Raw genomic sequence first — 23,366 nt, 5'->3', positions numbered from 1 at the left:
TCCTTACAGCCTCCCCACAACCCTCATCCCGTTTTCAAGCTCAGTGCTTTTTTCTACCAGCACCAGCAGCACCTGTATTACCCCAGTTCATGATGGACCCAACCGTCTCTTTTAGCACATAAGTGCCACTTGCTGTTTCTTGCTACAACCGGAGCTGACAATCCCTTGAAGGGACAAAGGAATCCATGAGCTGTGAGAAAGAACAGCGATAGGAAAAGGCAAGTTTTGGAACCCGAATGAGGAAGGGCAGGGAATCACCAAGCCCTGGAAGAACTTATTCACTATGTGTCAGCAGTCTCTTACTCAGAAGATGCATTCTTTGAGTTGTTGAACTTCTCATCTTTCAGCCCAGTTTCAAGAATCAAGAAGTTATTCACATTAGTTTCTGTTTTCTTCTGTTTATATCCCACCTCATGACTCTGCTCCGTGCCTGAACGATTCTGATCCTCTCCCTGGCCTCACGCCCACACATTTCAAGTAACTGTTGACTGCTGACTCCTCAGTGACTCACTGCCTGGCCAGCCTATTCACTGTATGTTTGGCTATTTCATCTCTTAAAGCACCATTGACACATAAAAATATTTTATAAAACTCCATCACCAGGGCTGCTTTTAAAATAGCAGACATAATTGATACTTGTTTTGATTTCCTCCAGAAAGATTGCAGACATGGCTGTCTTTACTCAACAGAAGTGTAAGGGCTGAAGGACCATATTCCTGTAGATGTCTGTCTCACGAAGGCTCACAGGCCGCTGCCTCTTCTCCAACCTCAGCACCTTCCTCATCGTCCTTGCTACTTGTCTGAGCCTTCTGCAAAAGTCTGGGCCCTGCCAAGCCAATAACCAGGGCTCCAATCGGAGCTGTGATCAAGATAGCCAAGAAAGCTACTGTCAGTACATCCATTCCATACTTTTCCAGTTGCTTATCCTGATGACTTCTTGCTGTATCCAGGGCAAGGGAACCTATTGCAGCCTGCAGGAAAGGAAACATTGCTGAGATAGAGCAAGTAACCTTAAACATTGAAAGAGGAAAAAAAGGGACTAATCATCAGTCAACGTTTAACATAGATTTGACATTTTTAGTACATTCAATGCATTCATTTCTAGGCAGTACATAGAAAAGTAAATATTGTATTACACCTATGAGAACAATTTTCACTTGGCTACACTTTGAATTTCCTTAGCTAGAGACTTTATCTGAGTGGTTCCCTCCTGTGAAGAACATTGCTTAGCTGCCATCTTATCCACATTTCTGGAGAATGTGTGATTAATGAAATGGGCCAGTATATTGCATATTGCAGCTGTTAAAATGCCACACCTTGAGAATGCATCCCAAGAGCAGTTGATTAGTAGCAGCTTCTGAAAAATCGGCTCACAAATCGTGCAATAACCCTTGCCTGTTCGGACAATGTACTAAGTTTTGCTTGCAAGTAATCACGCTATTGAGGCGAAGTCTAAATGACCTTACGATCACTGAAATAAAGGAGCAGGAATGCAGCCAGCCTGAGCCTTCTCCAGCAATATGGCTGTCAGACTATCTCTTACCAAAATGACCACAAATGACGACACCATTCTGAGCCTCTGGTGTGACTGTCCCTGCAGACACTTCCTATGGTGTAAGAGGGAAACGATTTTACCTTTGTTCTGAGAGTTCTCTGAATCTGTTTGTAAAGGCATAATAACCTGCAATAGCTGAGAAATAGTTAAACTTCCTATGATACACGTACTGTCCTCTGTCATTATTAAGAGTACAACTCAGGATGCAAGCAAAACACCTTCACTTAGAAGGCTCTCCATGCACTTTTCAAGCAGACTTGGGGCAGTTTAGCATCTGAACTGTGCACATACTACACTCGGCCGTTATGGAGCCCGATTCTGTCTCTGTTTATTGCTGTGCTAGTTACGAGGAGCTTTGCTAAGGACCAGAGATGTAGCCTGGAATGCAAGTGATGTTAGACTGTTTACCTGGACAGTGGCTTTGGGAATCCATGCCAGTGAGACAAATACTTTCTCCTTGAAATTAAACCCAGCAAAACACACCATCAGGAACGTGGCTATGATTCGCACAACTAGGGCAATGCCTAATGTAGCAACACAGAGCCCTGCAACAAAGACAAACACTTCTCAGTACTTTTGTGCCAAGGTGCCTGAGGGGAATAAGCCTCCTAAAACTGTATCTTTACAGTGAGGTTGGGTTTTGGTTTTTTTGGGGGTGTTTTTCTGGGTCAGCCATAGTTTGCTTTGCTTTAGATTGCTTTATAGACATTCTTTGGAAGCCAGTAATGAAAGCTGGATAATTAGCGGATGATCTTACCAACAGTTTCAGGCCTAAGAGATGTAACAGATACTTCTGCTCCAATTAAACCAAAAAGAAAAGGTTGAAAGATATTCCATGCAACTGCAACAATTTTTTCTACTTCTTTCTGCAACAAAACCAAAAATAATTGTAAATTCACAAAAATATGGCCAAGTAGACACAACATTGAATTAATCAAAGGACAAAGTGAAAATGTATCATAAAGATTGTCCAGAATTGCTCCCCCTTCTTTGACCTAAAAGATTCAAAATCAGTTGCACATCTTTTGAAGGCCAGAGTGTGTCTAGCTCTGCTAGTAAACAAATACTTGCTATCTCAAGAAGAGAAATAAAAATCACGGATGTTTGAACAGTAACACAGCAGTTTGCAGACAAGGAGGAAAATAAAGCACAGCTGATTTTCAGTATTTAGGAAGACAGAATTTCAACAGCTTTGCCATTAAGTTTCTGAGCCTTTGGGAGCTACCTGCTTCAACGTGTTCTTCCATTGGTGTCTGGGCAGAGTCAGACCCTCAAAAGTTTCAGTCATGACCTAACTCCACTCACGCTGCGCTCACTCAGGAGACACTGCTCATTGTCTCCACGTGAGCAGGAGCAAAGTTAGACTGAGCAAGTCTGAAATCCCATACTAGTAAAAAGTGCTGAACTTTCCAGTATGATGTACTGCAAAAGGGCAAAGCCATCTTTCCTCCTTTTGTTTGAACTTTACACCTAACAATCTTCCTAAAACAACTGCTGCCAGGATAAACAGGAATCTTCCACTTAGGCGAAAAGGTACACATAGTGTATCTAACAGCACTTCTTCTTTAATTAAGTGGGTTCTACAATAACACAGGAATCTTCAGACTGAAGTGTGTGGAAAATATCAGTGCAGTGCTCTGTCACCTAATAATCAATCCAGGGCCTAGACGTGTCCTGTCCTTGGTGTTCTCTCTGGGACTGACCCTGTTCTTGCTCTTCAGTCAATGGAATTGACTGAATAGATGACCGGAATACAAAAACTTGTGTGACCTTAGAGAGAATGAGGTGGAAATATACAGACTTCTAAACATTTTTCTTTATTTGCCTCATTTCTTCTTGTTATCTTGCCCTTTTTTTTTTTTGGAAAAAAAAAAAACCAAATCCTCTTTACCAATGCTAGCATTATTTCAGTCTGTTTATCGTGCATTTAACTGTTCCAGCAATAGGTACACTGTTCCTTGTTCTCTGCCGACAGTATTTGCCAAGTGACTTCCACCAGGCACAGCATGAGGCAGTGGCCTTTGAGAAACTCAGCAGGAAAACCTTGGTAATATATTGAACATACAGTATGCAGACACCTCTGACTGTATCTGATAAAAACTGAAAGCAACATCCTTAAGGCCAAGAAGCTTCATCCAGTCATCAAGAGAATTTAAACTAAGCATTTATAGACTGCATATACTCTTTTAAGGTCCTTCCTTCTGAAATGGTTTAAAAGCTTTTCAGTAGAGAGCTTTATCAGTTGTAATGTCCTTAAGTGGTTAAGTCCCAATAAGAGTGTTTCTTCTTTTAAAACTGGACAACGTAATACTTTTAAATAAAAACCATGGTTTCTCTTCTGTTGTTTTAACAAACCTTGAGATCTTACTGAAGTCAGGATCTAGTTGGACTCTGCTCTATCTGATCCCCTTTCCTTTCTCTTCTTCTCCCTTTCTCCTACTGCATGTCTCAAGGCTACAGCTGTGGAGAGGAAGATCCCCTCAAAACATTGAGGGTAGATGATATCAAGCAAAAGAGACATGCCAAGGTACAGCAATGCAGCGGGGCAGCAACAGTAAGAGGAAGCAGGCTAAGTAGCTAAGAGAAAGTGACTAAAAAGCAGTCTTTTGGGTGGGTTTTGTATGGCCTTACATCACCACTTATTACGGACACTCTGCTCTCTAATTTATCCAGAATACGCTGGCTGCGATTTGGGAAAGATGAGAGAGGATGGTTAATTACTGTTTTCCATTTCACCCTTCAAAACCACAGGGGACAAAAGCTCAGGGTATTCAGGCCATGTGCACAACTACATTTGGACACCTGCTTGTAAATCTTACCATAAAGTGGCTGTGTAAGGTTACAGACACACAGAGCTGGGACATAAAGCTCTGGATTCAAGTGCCTTGACAACTAAATCTCCTTTACATGGCTTAAGATGTCTAAGAAAAGCTTGTGAGCATTTCTCTGTCAGTATGTTAGGCTCTGTATTGATATATGGTCACATACAAGGTAACTTGCTGTTGTGCTAAACGTTAAAGACTTCCAAAATAAACATGGAATGTTTTTTTTAACCCCTACAACCTCTAAAGCTTCATAAATGCACCATTACCACTCGTGACAAGCTGTACATTCAGAGGAGTTTCGGTATGGTATGCTGCTTCCACAAACATTCACCTTTTCCTCAGACCATCCCACACCTGCCACAAAAGATAAGACTAATGTGCAGAGGCCTCCTGATCCAGGGAAGCCGAAGTAGATGCTGCCAAAAACAGCAAACATGGACAGCCCGAGTACAAAATATGACCTCTTCCATGCCAGAGATGCCTGCAGCCAGGGAAATAGACAAAAAAAAAAGAGTAAATTTCTTTTAGAAATAGAGGAAAAAGGTTACTTCCGTTAATTTTGAAAACTGCAATTTGAAAATAAGAATTACCATTAACCATTGTGAAAGAATCAAAGCTTTCAAGTGAGACTTAAACTATTCAGTCAAGCTGATGTTTTTTTTGGACATTAGTTCCTAAGAAATTAAAATTTTGGAAATATAATATTTTCTTTCTTCTGCCCATCCAAAATCTCCTTGTCAAAAGACTTTTTGTATCACAAGGAACACGATGCTCTATTCTAACAGCCCTGCTTTAACTCTGTGATGACAGGATTTTCTACCTGTACAGTTACGTACTGGAACAGTTTGTCCAAGGAGAGGTGAAATCCTTGCCAGCAGATGTTTTTAAGGACAAGTCAAACAAATGTTTGATGGGCACAGTCTAGTTTTATTTGGTTGCACAGCAGAGTCATAGCTCTGCCATTGTTCCCTATTTCTATTTATCTCTTTGGCTCCTGTACCACACTTCTTATGTTATTTAATAAGAGGAAAAGTTCATCCTACTGAGGGCAATAGAAGTAGTCTGGAACATATCGACTTTCTTCCACAATTTTCTGTTTACTTAATTGCTGCTTGTTAGTAAATTCATCCACCATTTTATGTAAGTTTAATTTTTATTGAAAGTAACGCATTCTAATCAGCATTGATGATATGCCCAATCACTTAAAGCCCACAATCTGTCCACTTTACTCGTTTTTAATCTTAGGCCTACTGGAAACATCTTATAGAAGTAAATGTGTTGCACATCAGTCTAATCGATGATTATTTTACTGCCTGAAATAGGTATCAGACCCTTTCTCCTTTATATGTGGACACTTCCACCGCCTTCAAATACAGCAGGATGGCAAGCTGGATTCCCAACTCTGCATCAGGAAGGACTACGAGATCATACACTGTTGCTGTTGCAGTAAACGAGTAATCACCTATAAAACATATTTTCACTTGACAGGCTTTGCAACCTGGAAGCTCTTAGCACTGTACGCAGCTTTTCCCAAAAGCAGCTTCATACGAAGCTTGGAAATGAATAACTTCGGAATATCATCCCTTAGCAAAGAATTTATAAAATTATTTTATAAAAATTATTTTATAAAAACTTTTTAAACTGGGTTTTCACCTGATCGTGGCTTGGGAAATATCGAACAAACATTCCCAGCATCCCCCCAGCTGCTATGCCAACAGCAACCTCCAGCACTCCTCGGAGCACATTGTACAGAGTAGAACCTATTTGGGAAAAGAAAAGTGGGTTCAGTAAGTCATACACAGACCCTTCACGCACAAACCATGCTGTAGACCTACAAGGGCAATTCCAGGACAACGTCCGCTTTAAATTACTTGGGGTTAAGGAGGGAATCTATGACTCTGAAACAACTGGATAGTGCAAGCTCATGCCAAGAAAGCGTGCCAGAGAAGCCAGAGAAAGAGCCACTGCGAGAAAATTGCCAAACCCACAGAAATTTGAAAGCACTTAGATTGGGCATGCAGGGACCAGACTTCGCAGCTGAGGGAGCAGACAGGGAAAAGTGTTCTCTGAAAGCTGATGTGACCCACAACTCAGAGCACACAATGTTACACCAAGACTTTTCATCATGGGTAATTTCCCTCTCAATAGTCAAGTCCATACATGAACTTTATAAGGAGATGTCGGTAAGCTACAAATCAGTCAGTCGCCACAGAGCACACATTCCTCAAAATATCACTGTTTGTTCTGGATTTCACCACGTACAGATTAACCAGCGTACCGGAAGAGAAAGCCATCCCAAGGCAAGTATTGAAGCCTGTGATAGCCAGGATGTCATCAATGCTGCCAGCTGCCATTAGCAAAGTTGGGACACCTTTCTCCACCCCGTATCCCCCGGCTTGTAAAATCAGCATTGAGGGAACCACCACAGCAGGGGAGACTGCACCTAGAACAAAACTGAAAACACACAAGTTCAGCCTCTCTTAAAAAAGAAAGCACTGAACTAAAAAACTTCAAAATGTTCTGACCCCAATTATTTTAAAAGTATAAATAAACAGACCTTTACATAAGGTATCTTCCTTACCTAAGTACAAGCAGGGATATTTCTATATGGATTTGCAATCAGCTTTTACTTCCTGCCCAATTCAATGATATTAAAAGTAAAAGGCTCCACAGACTAAGACTTGAGTCTCACTGCAGGCCAGTTATGCCTTGATTGTCCAATTTAGGAACCTGGTCTAGACCTGCTTATGACTCAGTAGCCCAGTTCCTTCTCATAAAAACCAGTGTGTGGCAGAGGAGGAGCTTGCTCCAGCATACGGGTCCAGACCAAGTCCTCCATTTTAGATAGAACTAGATGGAAAATGTTTCCTCTTCAAGGATATTACTCCAGAATATAACAAGTCATACCCTTATTCTTGACTTGTGACAGAAAGACTGTCCTACGTGCATCTCTCTGTGGGGAAATTCAGCATTCCAGCATGGAGATTCTCTGAACTGTGGTATCATTTTCTGCCCCTAAACGCCCTCTGTGTTGTGGTTAAAGACTCAGGAATTGCACCATCCTTGTTCTTTCTTCAAGTGCCCAGATCACAAACACAGAAGAGCAATGATGCAAGTACTCCTCCACAGCCTGGAAATGTGACCTTTATATTAGCCACAGAGCCAGACATGAATGGTAAGCAAAAAACCACAGGAGCTAAGCACACCTTCCTAACTGGCATTAAACTGAGGTCTCTGCTTGGCACAGAGAACTAGCTACACTTGGATCATTTCACTGCAGCATGAAAACAGGCACCTTTGTCACACAGGAGAAAAGACAGTACATTACCCTAACATAAATCCCCATGGCCATGGCAAATGCATGAACAAGTAGGCAAGAACAGCAGCTGTGCATGTTTCTGTGATGCACGGTCCAAAAGAAAGCCGTAAACAGACTGCTTTGAGTTTCTTAAGGGCCTGCAATAGAAAAGGGCAATCAGACATCAGTATCAGCACCCTTGGCTTTATCGAGAGGAAACACATTTACGGTCTGATATGGTTTATTAAAAGAATCCCTTTGGTGCTGCCGTAGAGGATATGACAGCTTTACATGGCCTAAGCCAGAGACAGACTCAAGCACAACCGGATTTGGATAGAAAATTCCAAGCGTGGCAGTGAAACCCACTGAATCTGGGTTCAGCAAGGTTCCTGCACATCACAGGAAGGAGTGGTAGAGAAGCCTGGCTTCTCGTGCAGAGCAAACTAAACGTGAGAGGCCTCACTAGCTGGGATCCATTGGGAAAGCACACCCCTAGCACAGCTGACTTACCCACAGTTACCTGAGGTCATTCGCTCCATCGACAAAAGATTTTGCTATAAACCCACAAGTTGCATGAGCACCTCCAAAAGATTATCCCCAAATCCATGAACAAATCATGAAGAGTTGTACAACTACATAAACTTGGTGCAAGGAGCCAAGCTTTTCTTTCCGCTGTCTCTCCCTTGATATCCGGAGCAGATTAAGGTCCATTGGGCTCAGCAACTTCTATTCAAAAGCTTCTCTAAAACGGAGTATTTACTTGTAACAGCTGCCTTTAATAGTCAGTCACAAACATGACTTTGCAAGGACAGGTCACTAATTTTGACGTGGGGGAAAAAAAAAAAAAATCAATGATTTGCACTTTTTACCAGCGCAGTTTATCCCAGCGTAATAATTAGGGCCGAGAAGTCACCAGAGCAACTGACATCTTTGTCTTCACAGCTTCAGTTGCATGAGGAACAATTGGAACTGTGTCAAAGCATTGCTACGTACTGAGTCCGAATGACAGTTTCGATTGCCACATGGGAGAAAAATGAGTCAAAAATTAAATTCTTTTGGCAAAAAAGTTGTCACGAAATAGAAAAGCAATCTCACAGAACTGGGCATCCAGACCGTTTGTAACAACACACAGTCCATGTTCATACAAGCTTCAACATCTTGGAAAAATGGGTGATAGTAATCTAGGAAACTAGGCATTTCTCAAGAATGACAAAACCCTATTTTCCTAAATATCTGAAGCCTTGGCAACTCTCTGGATTTCATCTTGGTTAAGAAAAATCAGTTCAGTTGTTCTGAACTAGCTATACTTGACCTAAGTTTTATATAAACTTTAAGCAGCCCCTTAAATAGATGAGGGCCAATATAGTACAGCTTTACTTCAGCCAGCTGATTTTGATCAAGAAACACCTTGCCTTCATTGATTTATGGAACATCACATTGCATAGTGTGTGGAGGAAGACTATTTTTTTTTGTTCAAAGTGGGCTTTATTATGATGTGAAGCATTGTTTTTGTAGTGGAGCAGGATTCAGCTTTGCGATTAATATATTTGCATAAAAATGGCAATAATTCTACAAAAAAAAAAAGAAAAAAAGTAAGACAGACACACAGGTTTGGATTTTTTGGTTAGTTGGGTTTTTTTTGATTGGTGTCAACACAAGGAACGTTCTATTTCAAGGATTGGGGGTCCCTTCCATTACTTGTAACCAGTGTAAATTCACTGGTGTAAATCGATGGGGAGTTTGTCAGAGAACGTAAACTCTTCCTGACAGACCACGATGGAGCACATATCATCAAGATGTTCTGCTCACAAAATTCAGGAAATTTCTTCAAGGCAAGGGAGAAAATAGTCATAAAATCAGTTTTCTTCAGGTAATTTTTCAATTGCTTGCCTACTCTACAAATCCAACTGCCAATATTAACATATCTACTATACAATAGAAACTGTGCTTTCTGTAATGCTCTCATTTGTAGATCTTCTAAGACTAAACAGTTCAACATTTTTAACAGAACCAATTATTGAACCTTTTTGAGGGCTGTTGTATACTTTGCCTCACACAAATGGTTGGTGCCATACCTTTGGATCCAGGCCAAGTCCTGCTCGGGTCAAGATAACTGAAAGAGCGATATTCCTCAGTGCTGCAGACCAGTGTAGGTTTATCTGGACAATGTCACTAATGAATGGGGTATTTCGGATTAGGAAACCAGCAAGTAGCATCCCTTAAATGAAAACAAATAAGCTCCTGTCAAATGATTTGCTCGCACTGCACTAAAAGCCTGCATAGAATTCTTAAAAATAGATGCCATATTATGTATTTATGAGAGACAAAAAAAACAATTCATGTTCTGAATTATTAGCCATGTTTTACCAATGGGGACTGAGGTGTGGAAAGAGAGAGACATGTTTAAAGCAATGAAATAGGACTAACACACCAGGTCACCAACAAATAAATCCGTAGGATGATGACACATAGCTTTAGTGCAAGGCAACAGAATTCAGCTTTGTTCACCAGGTGCAGATCATACTTACCACAAGCAAGGACACCTCTGCATCCTTAAGGATATTTTTCTTGTTAGCTTGTTCTAACATGAAAAGAGGACGATGGTCTAATATAGCATATCTACCTCAGAAGTTGGAAACGGTTAAAAATCCTCTTAGGTGTAAGAAATGTAGGTATCACAGGAACCATAATGCTGAGTTAATTAGGAAATATAACCTAAAACAGGTAATCGTGGACTAGCTTAGATATTTTTAAATGCTCTGGCAATATGACTTTTATGCAAAGAGGGGAAAAAGGGGAAAATTCAGCTATTTGCTCTTATCCTCTATTTGAGCTACTTGCAAGATCCAACCTTTTGTAAATATTAGCAGAACAGCTAATCAGAGACCTCCTGCAAAGCTGTCAGAACAGTAGTTCTGGAAGGATACAGAAAAGCACAGGAAAACGTGACTTTAATTATAGATCTGCAGAGGTTCATTGTAGGTCCCGATAGATTCAAAGATACATTTTTGTGGTGTAATATTGTATCAGCCACCTTAAGAAACGGAAACCAAAAAACACAAAAAGTAAACGAGCGCCGTGCTTAGGTTGGTCTCAGCTTGGTGTGAGCCTTGACTGTGGACTCAGTTTGTCCTGGAACATGCTAAACTTTTGGTCATTGTTCTTCCTACCACCTCCCAGAAAAAAAACCAAACAGTGGCCTAATTAATCTGCAGTACCTCATGACAATTATATCAGGCTAGGATAATGATCACACTGCTCTTTGCAATGTTTGCTTGAGGTCCATAGGCACTAGAGCTATCCTGATCTAGAAATCTACTCAAAGCAAAAAACTCCACCTCAAAGGATATCTTCACTGTTCAGGTCCATGTCACCTGCTGCGGAAACCTCTCTGCAATGTATAACTAAAATATACTACGTGACTGTTTCAGCAGCAATTTCACTCCTTTTTATCTCAGACAGGGGCTCGCTATAAGGTATGTAAGTGCTCAGCCAGCCACATTACAGTCAACTGCACCAAGCACAACTGGATTAAAGGCAGGTAAGAGTACAAGTTTTGTATTTTTAGTGGAAAAAGGAATATTCAAAAGCATTGTCTGTCTCTTCTGACTCAGATTTCTCCAATTTTCCTCAAAGACTGGGGATGTGAACAATAAACTCTGTCCTAAGCAACTCTACAGACGCGTGCTGTCATGCTTAAGTTTCTGGTTTTCAGTATTCCCTGTCTGACGAGCAGTTTCATGCTCAACTCGTAACTTTTAGATACAGAAGCAATTAAAAAAAGCAGAATCCAAATGGTCAGAAACTTTTTTTTTTTTTTTTTTTAAGGGAGGTGTTTACTTAGAAAGGGCAGACTCCCTGCCTGTTACATTCTGTGCTCACATTATTGCGGGCACGCGTGGTACATGCAAAACTTCCCTCCCTCTCACGAATTTTTTCCTGCTTGCGAAACTAAGCGGTGCAAGACCACACGTGCTGCCTGGACACCACCAGTTATGCACGTTACCAAACTGCATCTGTGCACTACAAGCAGATACTGGCAGCCCGCTCTGCCATGAAACTTTGCTGTCTGTCACCGGCTTTACTGGTTTATGCACCAAGCACAGTAAGAGGGCAGAATACAGCTAGTGAGGAGAACTTGAAGATTCATTTTTCAGTTCATTTACATCACAATATTGTACTGATCTAACCAAAATCTCCTCTAGGAAAGAAGTCTGAAAAGTTCTGATTACGTAAAAATTAACGTCATTTTTACCTCCCACTTCTATTTTGCGTTTTTATGTAAAATAAGACATGTCCCTGCCTGTGGCAGGGGGGTTGGAACTACATGATCTTTAAGGTCCCTTCCAACCCTAACCATACTATGATTCTATGTTGATATGAAAAACAATGTTATGACTGACTCAAAATACCTCTCTTCAGAGAAGTATTCCTTGTAGTGAATTTATTTTATCAGGTTTCAGTTATCTTGAGATAAAAGGAGAAGAAATAAATTGCTTTGGATTACCAGTAGAGGGAATCCCTGTGGTGTTTTCTTTGGAAAATATTTTCATTGTGTGAGATACATAGGAAACAGCTCAACAATAATTTCCTCATGAATTAATTATTCTACTATAACAAGAGGTCTAGATTAAGACTCCTGCTGGGTGATATTAAACCCAAATTTTAAGTAACTGTGACGGAGGGGACTGAAGGACCATAATCTTTGAATCTGTAGGTATACAGTTCTCTGGCCCCCAAAGAGTTAAGAGGAGAGCCTTAGTAACATACAGCCAACTTCAGTCGGTGCAGTTTGGAGAATTTGCACCTTCTTGGAGAGGACCACCAGATAAAAGCCACTTGGAAAAGCTACAGATTTTGAGCGTGATGCCATTTGTTTGTTCCCAATCCAAACATATCTAGCATGCAGATACTACTTGATGGTTTAAACAACACAATATGCAGGAAGAAAAGAAGGAAAGATATCTTACCCAGAAGAGCAGGGAGAGGGGGCAGCGTTCGTATTTTAATGAATCCAAAAATTTACCTCCAATGACAGCAAAAAAATAAAGAAACAGAATTCCAAACAGATTTCCACCTGGGAGACACTCGCTCCCAGTGATGGACCAAACCACAGCCCAAACCAGGACCACGACTGCAACTGGAACAAAGCAAGAAATATTCATATTTAATCATCTCTCAGGGACAATTGTGTTTGCTATTAGATGACATCTGTTTTTCTACTAGTGAAAAAGATACAATGACTTTCAGAAATAAAATCACTTACCTTAAAAAATAGTTTAATCGTAACAACATGTTTAATCTTTGATGCTCCCTAAACTGGTGTTCTGATTTTACAGATGCTAAGACACTTTAAAAACTGGTAACAGGAATATCATTAGGGACCAAAAAGTACTGAGTGAGCCTTGGCCCACTGCGGAAAGCACTTAACAGGTCCCAAACTTAAAGCAAAGACTTTCACTACCTTAACTTGCATTTGCTTATCTTCCTTCAGCTGCTTCAGAACTGCAGTAAGAACCTGCTGCTATACAGCCTGGCATATCTTTGAGCTAAGGACTACAGCTCCAGTCTAATTTTTAAAAGAATTTAGGTACCATTTTTTAGCTGGATGTGTTTGTGCAATACATTGCTATCCCTGGGGGAAAAAAAAAATATCTGAAGAAGGTAATGTCTCTGGGCAGCCTGAAGTAGTTGAGATACTTCCCTTAATACCGCAATCAAAGAGGAATAATACAGAGGGAAAAAAAATTTCCTGAAAAATATTGTGAGAACATTAAGTGAAAATATTATAAAATATGGGAAAATATTATGCTCTTAAAATGTTCCCAAATCTGTTCCTACAGTTATCCAACAAGAACAGGCATGCATAGATATAAAAGCAGAAGATTGAAGGAGAGAAAAAAACGTATTGAATAAATCCCTCTTCTCATGGTCACAAGAAAACGTACTGCATTTGTAGGATGGATTTTTCTTAATCTTATTGAGGGTGACAGGTGGCAAAGGGAAGACCAGTAGATTTCCAAACATAAAAGCCTAAGAATGCCAAGTGAGAGAGAATGGACGCTGTGGAAGCAGTCGAAGCCACAGGAACTGGCTTTTGTTAGGAAAAATCTGAAATAACTGGTTAGCCAGGCATTCTCTTCTGTGAGCCTTCAGTGCAGGGCAAATCTTAAACAGAACAGGTCAGTTTGCTTTCTAGTCAGGATTCTTGAATTTGCAAGACTGGGGTATTAAAACACAAAGGAAGGTAGCACTGCAAAGTCTCGTGTTTGTTGCCTTAATTCAACAAAAAGCCATCCAGTGTGCCAAAAATGCCTCCGTGCTTATAACCATCTCAATGCTCTTGCTCGAAAACGAACTATCAAGATGAGAATTTGGAGGTCTTTCTTCTGATGAAAACAATTTGCAATGCAAAAAACACACCTACCATGTTAAACACAGAAGAGAGGACGGAGAAACCAAAATTACACATTCAAATCTTTGTTTCACTTCTTTTTTTTTTTTTTTTTCCTGCTAAAACATTGAAACAAAAGCGTGATGTGTAAAACACAGCTACTTCCCTTCATTGTTTTAAAGGACAACGGACAGATATCATCACACCCAGAGAAACGAGTACTTCATTTGCCATTTCTCAGTTTAATTAAACTCTATCTTTCTCACATACCGTTTGTCACTGTTTGGGCCAGCAAACCCTGAGGAGGACAAGCGAATATTTGCCTCCATGTTCTTGCAGGTGTTGAAGACCCTGCTGTCGGTTCCGCAGGTTGCTGAGCACAATGATTCAAGAGAGCAGTTTCTTCTGTTTGAATATTCCCATCAGTACCTTTGGCATCTACTGGTGGTCCCTCCTGAACGAAAACAACGAGACTCTCTCAGAAGTGGCACTGAATACATTTGAAGTAGTGTACAAGACTTGAAATCAGCTGTGATGCACTACATCCACCCTGTCCACAGATGACTACATTAACTACACAACTCCTGTAGGAATGGTCCAGCTTTGTAGTATATTTGGGATTTTTGGTTCTGTGTTTGTTTTTGCATGGCACAGAGAACGGAATATGAGATACTGTGGGACATTTGCCTTTTTGTCTGCAACTGACAGGGCTCCTGTCCCAATACAAATAGCACTTGTTCAGCAACAATATCAGCATATTTGATGAAGAAACGATATTAACAGGCCAGGTTCAGCTTGTTTTGTATACAAGCTAAATATTTATTAATAGTTTCTACAGTTTGATAAGGTTCAAGCTTCCAGAGTGGATTTCACAACACAGTTAACAAGTAGCATCGTTCCAGTGAGACAGGGTCTGCGATGTAACTCCTATATAACACAATAACAAAACCTACTTGTGATTAGACAAGGATGAAAGAAACAGAACAGCTGGCCAGTGCAAGCATTACTCACATGATCCATTGCTGGAAGGCTCAAGCTGGTAAGTCAAGGTAGAGATGGAGAAATACTACCCTGGGACTTCTTTCCTTGAAGCTGTTCTCTTATACCGATTCATCTACTTACCCATATTCATAGCTGAAGTGTTCTTTGACCATTTTTGGGTATGTCTCACTTCACTTTAGGGTCCTTATTTTAACAAGTTAATCACCTACCTTCCCTTATGATTATTCACCTTCACATTAGCTCATTGTCACAGCATGGACATGGAATTTTTGCCTATACTGTGGTTTGGCCCTCCTCCAGTAATAGTTCCACATTTCCTATTATTTTTCTGTCTCATCTCTCTCTCGAGATATATATATATATGTATCTCCCTTACTCAGAATCACAGCTGGAACACAAATCTTGTGAGCTTTTAGCATGGAGTTACTGTCACAGTCGGAACACAAATCTTGGGAGCTTTTAGCATGGAGTTACTTACTTGCCCTGTGATTCTGTGATCACCAGCTGCCCATGTGTATAAAGATACACCACAGGGCACTTATCTTTACAGTCCATGCTATATGCTTACTCTGAAGTGCCTTTTATGTTAAGAATTTTATCCTTACTTGCAATTACTGCATATCTTTTTTAAGGCCATAGAAGTTTCCAAGAACACTGGAAATATGCATACAGAAATTTAAAACTGTGGGGTTTTTATTTCTATTAGGTAAAAGAAGGAAGACATCCGTGAAAACTTTCAGCAAGTGAATGGATAGGCATAATTTGAAAGCAAAGTAGCAATCTTACAGTCCATTTAATTCTCTTCCATGGCTGACTGTAAAACTTATGCTGATGCATTTTCCACTTCAAGGTGAATTTCAACCACTGTTTTCCAGCAATCCAACATACCACAGACTTTTAAAAACTGAACATACGTTAATTGTAAGAAATTTCCACTGAGGAGATTTCTCCTTATATTCCCTTCAGATGCAGGGATTTTAACAGACGTCGGAAGAAAAAGGAAAGGAAAAGGAGGATTCCTCTGATTAAAACTGTACTTTGGGATCCTAATTCATTACCTCGTTTTTCTTATGCATGGGAATCATGCCATTACTTTCGCATACTGATGGCTCAGAATCTTCATTGTCATTTACAATATTGTCCTTTATCATCGTTGCAAATCTAAAGAAAGCAATAAAGGTAGAAAAGTTAGAGAGGAGCAAATAATATTATCTTCCTGATGCAGGATTTCTCAGTGATGTTATTTCCTTCCCCATAGATCAGGCGGAAAAAATCTCACAGCCTGATTTGGAAGTAAATGGTTTTTGCATGCTTGCAAATGCTGTAGAATCATAGAATGGTTTGGGCTGGAAGGGACCTCAAAGATCATCTAGTTCCAACCCCCCTGCCACGGGTAGGGACACTCTCCACTACACCAGGTTGCTCAAAGCCTCATCCAACCTGGCCTTGAACACTGCCAGGGATGGGGCATCCACAACTTCTCTAGGCAACCTGTTCCAGTGCCTCACCACCCTCACAGTGAAAAATTTCTTCCTTATATCTAATCTAAATCTTCCCTCTTTCAATTTAAATCCATTGCCCCTTGTCCTGTCACTACACGCCCTTGTAAAAAGTCCCTCTCCAGCTGTACAAAAGACAGAAACTAACAGAAGAACAGTATTAAGCTTACAAAGTCAAGCACTAAAAAAAACAAATTTTTTAAAAAAAATCTAAGTTTTAGAATCACTGTGATCTGTGCTAACTTCTTATTTCCTCCTTAAAAGTATGGCTGTTATACATATATATATATGTATGTACGTATACATATATATATTTGTGCCTCCTATCAGCACAAGATAGAGTTTGTTCACTGTCACTATCACTTACCAAGAACATTAGTTCTAAAAGTGTCACAGGACCGACCTGTGTGCATGGCAGTGCAAGCAATCATTTCATAAAGCTAAGAAACAACTGTAGTTTCTAAAGCAAACACGTGAGGGGACACCTCTTCCCTAACTTAAATCTGACCAGATCCAGCTTTTCAGGGGAACTTTCCAAGAACGTGGTACTGTTAGATGCCACTATTCACAAACACACTTCCTGAATAGCTAAGAAACAGAAGATGCCTGTTTGAATAAAGATCAGGACTATGCACAATTTGCACTCTATATTATAGAATCATAGAATGGTCAAGGTTGGAAGGGACCTCAAAGATCATCTAGTTCCAAGCCCCCTGCCATGGGTAGGGAATCCCTCCACTACACCAGGTTGCCCAAAGCCTCATCCAACCTGGCCTTGAACACTTCCAGGGATGGGGCATCTACAACTTCTCTGGGCAACCTGTTCCACTGTCTCACCACCCTCAGAGGGAAAAATTAATTTCTTCCTTATATCTAATCTAAATCTGCCCTCTTTCAGTTTAAAGCCATTGCCCCTTGTCCTATCTCTACACGCCCTTGTAAAAAGTCCCTCCCCAGCTTTCCTGTAGCCCCTTTAGGTACTGGAAGGCTGCTATAAGATCACCCCGGAGCCTTCTCTTCTCCAGGCTGAACAGCCCCAACTCTCTCAGCCTGTCTCCATAGCAGAGGTGCTCCAGCCCTTGGATCATCTTCGTGGCCTCCTCTGGACCTGCTCCAGCAGCTCCATGTCCTTCTTGTGTGGGGGAAGCTGATAAAACATGTCTCTTTTTTACTGTTTGTATCCCATGTAGCTACTTCTCCGGGTGGGAAATAAGGTCCAAGTTGCTTGTGGGTAATTGTCGTTGTATTTACTCAGTCTGACTGCTCCACTTCTTGTCCCATAGATGTTGACAAGAGATATGGCCATATACTGTTCTGTGTGTCAGAATTTTTTGTGTATGAATATTTACTGTAGTTTCACATGTCTGAGCCAGCAAGTCACACACATGTGTCTGAGGACCACGCTTGCTAGTGTTCTTCTCTGTTACAGCAACGGAGTGCACGTACTCCCCACCAACCACATTTCAGTGCTAATGGTGTTTTCTTGAAGTCTTTTACATTGCTCTGGCCATACAAAATGCCACTTAAGCCAAGACAGTACTTTTGAGCCAAAAAATTCCTTCCTTGCTCAATTGCTGGAAGCAAGTCAGAGAGCTGATTCTCACAATTATCGAGCCTTTAGTTTATAACAATATGTTTGATATTTGGGAAGGATTGATGCCATGAACAAAGATAGGGGCTATTGTTATATCTGGGTGGTTTTGTTTGAGCTGTTCTGATACGAAACTGGATTGAGACACGGCCAAGGCGTAGAGGAAGAATAGAGAGTCATAGGAAAACACTTTCAATGTGTTCCGAGGTAATAGTTCTGCTTTCTTTCCTTTTTAAATGTGAAGTGTTAAATTACTCAAATTCCAGTACTTTTCTATATTTTTAATTAGTACTTGTGGAACCAAATAGATATGGTCTCAAAGTTTTTTAATGAAATTAGCGATAATTTCATTGGTAAGGACTGTTCGTCCTTTCACTGCGGCTGGGAATCCACAAATGCCAGTCTACTACCTGAAACAGAAAGTATCAGCAACCTACCAGTGCCTCTCTCCTTCCCTTCGCTGATCCCTTCCCCAGACTATAAATACTTAATTTTGTAATTCTGAAAGGGGTGCATGTGGGTAAGGGACAGAAAGATATTGCTCTCCATCCAGCTTTGCAACATCCCAGTTCTTGGGGTCATGTAGTTGATGACACAAAAAACATTAATACTTCCAAGAAAACCGAATCCACCTCACAACAGCTTCAGCTCCTGAATGCACCGTTCACCGCTGGCATACAGAAATTGAGAGACTGACTGAGCAAAGAGATGGCATGTTCTGCTTAGGAGGAATGGTTGAAAACAGGTCTTTACCTGTTTTCTGACAGGTCTTCACCCTGTTAGGTTCTTCATACTGCAACTTTCAAGCCACGGCCAGTTGGATTGATGGGACCGAGGTGAGTAGTTAGTTCACTTAGATCAGAATAGGTGTTTTTGGGGGGTTCATGGTATTTTTTTTTTTTAGGGGGGGTGTTTTATTTTTTAAACTTCAATCCCTATACAAAAAAAAAATAAAATTAGTGATTGAGAAATCATGGCGTAGAATTCATACCACAGGGCTAAGGCCTGTGCCATGGAAACCAGCCAGTAAGAAGCTTATTCCAGTACCTCCCTGTAAAACATACTTTCCTTATTTTGAAACAAGAAAGGTTTCTATAATCGGTTTTCATTATAGATCCTCTCATTTTACTTGTTTTCAACCGGCGAGGAGGCGGCCAGGGAGGGAGAGCTGCAGAGATGACTGACGGAGCAGCCTGTGCAGGCGGATATTATTAGCTCTGCTGCCCTGGCGACTGCCCGCGACCTGCTTTGTGCACGCACAGTGCAGAAAGGAACACAAACGAAACACCACGGCTGCCGCCGCAGCAACTAACATTCGGGGGGGGGGGGGAAAAAAGGGAGGAAAAAAAAAAAGGAGAAAAAAAAAAAGGAGGGGAAAAAAAGGAGAACTAAAGGAGGAAAAAAAAGGAGGGGGGAAAAGGAGGAAAAAGGGGGAGGGGAGAAAAGGAGGGAAAAAAGAAAAAAAAAAAAAGGAAAAAAAACCCAAACCGCGAACGCCGCATCCTCCTCGACAAGAAGAGGCGCCCTCCTGCCCGCCTCCCCCAGCGGCTTCCCGCCGCGGTGCCCGCCTCACCTCCCCCGCCGCGGGGGATGGCGGTGCGACGAGACGGAGGGGCAGAACACTCACCTCGGGAACGGCAGGGACCGGCGGGACGGAACGGCTCGCCGTGCAGCCTCTCTCAGCGCCGGGACGGCGAGGCGGCCATCCCATCCCCGCCCAGCCAGCGGCAGCAGCTCCGCGCCAGCTCTGGCTCCTCCTCCCCCGCCGCGGCTGCTGGTGCCACGCTCCCTCCTCCGAAGCCGCAGTTTCGCTAAACCGGCAGCGAAAACCTCAGCCTGGAGCTTGGGAAGACCCAAAAGGCTTCCCGGATGCCTTTTCCCGTCTCTCGGCACTGCCAACAGGTCGCTGCCGGGCGGGCGGCGGGACGGTGGCGGGTGAGGGATGGCGGTACCTGACCCGCAGCATCCGGGAGGACGGGAGCGGAGAAGGAAGCGGATCTGTGTCCCCCAGAACCAGCCCTCCTCTAACCGTGTCGTTTTGTTGCAACCTGTACGCGTTAAGGTTTTTTGCTGCGCCGCCTCTCCCGCGGGTGCGGGAGGGGACGCGGGGAATGCACACAATCATCCTCCTCCTCGGGGACAGGGTAAGGGCAGAGGAAGGAGGAGGATCTCTAGGTGACGCTCCTCTAGGTGCTTGCAAAAGAATTGCATTGGGGCAGGCAGGAGAATAATAATGGAAAAAAAAAAAAAGATATTTGAATGTTTGTGGTGTTCCCATCACGACATTTCTACTGTTGAAAGAAGAATCCCGTGTGTCCACCCCGTCTCTAAGCACCCGGGAGGGAACGAGACAGACCCTTCTCACCCTCACCTGGCAAGCTACACTGGAATGGTGTAGCACAATCTGCATGGAAGCAGATTCAAAGGCAACATGTTGCTGCTTGCTCCCAGTAGCATCTCACAGAATTAAGCTGACTCAATATCTGAGTGGAAAAAAAAGCACTGGTTTGTGATCAGATTAGATTTTCCAGAAAGACGCTGAAGCAGAGAAGTCTCTTTCCCTGCCCCCCACAAAAGTTTGACCTAGAATCCGAAAAGTCAAAAAACCCTCTTAGTTTCTTTTCCTTCCACTCCAGTGGTAATACAGAATTACCCAGTTCCACGACAACAGAGAATTAAGAGGTCACAAGAGCATTAAGAAGCCATTCTCCTTTAATAATTCCATCTGGAAACCCTCTAGACATTAGGACACATTTCAGAGTTGTAGCTGTTGACACATCTGCAAAAAACATTGCTGATAAGGCAAGAAACAGCAATCTCTGATGTTTTGGGGGTTTTGGTTTTTGTGGTTTGTTGTTGTTTTTTGTCCATCAGCTTCTCAAAATACCACTGCAAAAAATCTGTATCTCTGTGCTTTTAGCGCAACATGAAAAGCAGACAGTATCCCCTTTTCTTGCAGGAGTGCTTTGACAAAAAAAAATTGGAGTAGCATCTGTATATTACAATCACCAGTGAGCTTAGAAATGTTAACTAATAAAGTTCAATATGCAATATGTAGAACGAATTTTCTCTCGGACTCTTAATCATATTTTCAGAATACACAGTATAAAAAAGTTTCTCACGTTACCGCAGTGGGGAGATTCTCTTTTCAAGGTTAAGTCTTCAGCATCTGCCACAGAAGAACAACTTTGGCCTTTATATTAAACTCTGAAAGCATTGAAAGAGTATTCTGCCAGGCTGAGCTTTCAACATTTGAATTTATGTCAGTGAACGCTGGTGGAGCTGTTTTGGATAACTGGACTTCTGCCTCAACTTGATCCTGCTTGGCTGCCAGGGTCACTTGACTGAAATATGAGATACTCAAAAACTGCACAAAAAAACCCTACACGAGACCAGAATGCTCCAACCATGATTAAAGGTAAAAGTTAAACCTGTAATGAGCCTGAGGAAGCCAAAATCCACAATACTTTCTCCTTGTAAAATTTTAAATAAATGTGACTTTTATGAATAAGAAACCTGATTTTAACTAGACATTCTTTGAAATGAAAAAATATATTAAAAAAATGCTTCAGCTAATATTGAAAAGCTTAGACTGATTTTTAAAACATGCAGTTGTTACAGAAACATGCATGAAATACTGTACATTTTTCCCCCGTGCTTTCTGGTTACTGATCAGTCACACACAGTAGTGTTTATGCTTTAATTTTTTCCTCCACATATATATGTATTTAAAATATATGAACATATATGAAACCGCATACAGCTTCATTCACAAACTAGATATATGGAGCTGTGTGTAATCTTTATTTTTTCAGGTAACGGTGTTTATAGGTAGTCAGCCCATGTCATTCATGTCAATTTTAACAGTATGTTAGCGAAACAAATAGTTTTAGAATTCAGGTTATTCATTGCCTTATATCTCTGGGACAGGATCGATGTTTTTTTCCAGAGTATGAGACTTTCACAATAAAAGCATCAGCACAAACTCTTGTAGAGACAGTCCTTTTCAGAGAAACTTAGCCTTGTGTTTTAGCACAATCTGTACTGGCATTTGAGAATCAAGGAATAGAATATTTGAGAATCAAGCAAGTTTGCAGATGACACCCAAGTTGTGTGGTGTTGTGGACACGCTGGAGGAAAGGGATGCCATCCAGAAGGACCTTGAGAGGCTGGAGAGGTGGGCCTGTGAGAACCTCATGAAGTTCAACAAGGCCAAGTGCAAGGTCCTGCACGTGGGTCAGGGCAATCCCAAGCACCAGTACAGGCTGGGCGGAGAATGGATTGAGAGCAGCCCTGAGGAAAAGGACTTAGGAGTGCTGGTGGATGAGAAGCTCAACATGAGCTGGCAATGTGTGCTGGCAGCCCAGAAAGCCAACCATATCCTCGGCTGCATCCAAAGAACTGTGGCCAGCAGGTTGAAGGAGGTGATTCTGCCCCTCTCGTGAGACCCCACCTGGAATACTGCATTCAGCTCTGGAGTCACCAACACAGGAAGGACATGGAGCTGCTTGAGCAGGTCCAGAGGGGGCCACAAAGATGATCCAAAGGCTGGAACACCTCCGCTATGGAGACAGGCTGAGAGAGTTGGGGCTGTTCAGCCTGGAGAAGAGAAGGCTCCGGGGTGATCTTATAGCAGCTTTCCAGTACTTAAAGGGGGCCTACAGGAAAGCTGGAGAGGGACTTTATACAAGGGCATGTAGTGATAGGACAAGGGGCAATGGATTTAAACTGAAAAAGGGCAGATTTAGGTTAGATCTAAGGAAGAAATTTTTCACTGTGAGCGTGGTGAGGCACTGGAACAGGTTTCCTAGAGAAGTTGTAGATGCCCCATCCCTGGCAGTGTTCAAGGCCAGGTTGGATGAGGCTTTGAGCAACCTGGTGTAGTGGAGGGTGTCCCTACCCGTGGCAGGGGGGTTGGAACTAGATGATCTTTGAGGTCCCTTCCAAACCTAACCATTCTATGATTCTATGAATACCAAAGCCTCACACCTAGCATATAGATTTGACAATATTTGTCCAATATTAGTAGACTCTTTTGAAGACAAATATATTGGCTCTATCTAAAGCTGTAAAATCCACTCGTTTTGCTTGTGTGCCAGAAGTCAAGTATATTCATCAAGATCCACCCGTGTATTTGAGAATATTGTCCCACTTATACCCCCATCCAGCCTACCAGAGTGATGTCCTTGCATAATACTTTCT

At 41.8% G+C, this 23,366-nt stretch overlaps 1 protein-coding gene across 1 annotated transcript; it reads right to left on the bottom strand.

Annotated features, from left to right (window-relative positions):
- Nucleotides 1-731: 731 nt before the first annotated feature.
- LOC104375933 (sodium/hydrogen exchanger 9B2) lies at nucleotides 732-19,666 on the bottom strand. The gene is given in 13 exon segments (XM_086612512.1): nucleotides 732-971; nucleotides 1,964-2,100; nucleotides 2,313-2,421; nucleotides 4,712-4,861; nucleotides 6,034-6,140; nucleotides 6,659-6,834; nucleotides 7,709-7,836; nucleotides 9,754-9,896; nucleotides 12,649-12,699; nucleotides 12,702-12,818; nucleotides 14,343-14,526; nucleotides 16,133-16,235; nucleotides 19,653-19,666. Coding segments are annotated over 13 exon segments (1,659 nt in total).
- Between the last annotated feature and the right edge of the window lie 3,700 nt (nucleotides 19,667-23,366).

Source organism: Tauraco erythrolophus, chromosome 5, assembly GCF_009769465.1.
Source record: "Tauraco erythrolophus isolate bTauEry1 chromosome 5, bTauEry1.pri, whole genome shotgun sequence".
Lineage (NCBI taxonomy): Eukaryota > Metazoa > Chordata > Aves > Musophagiformes > Musophagidae > Tauraco > Tauraco erythrolophus.
This window is presented reverse-complemented; position numbering and strand designations above follow the sequence as displayed.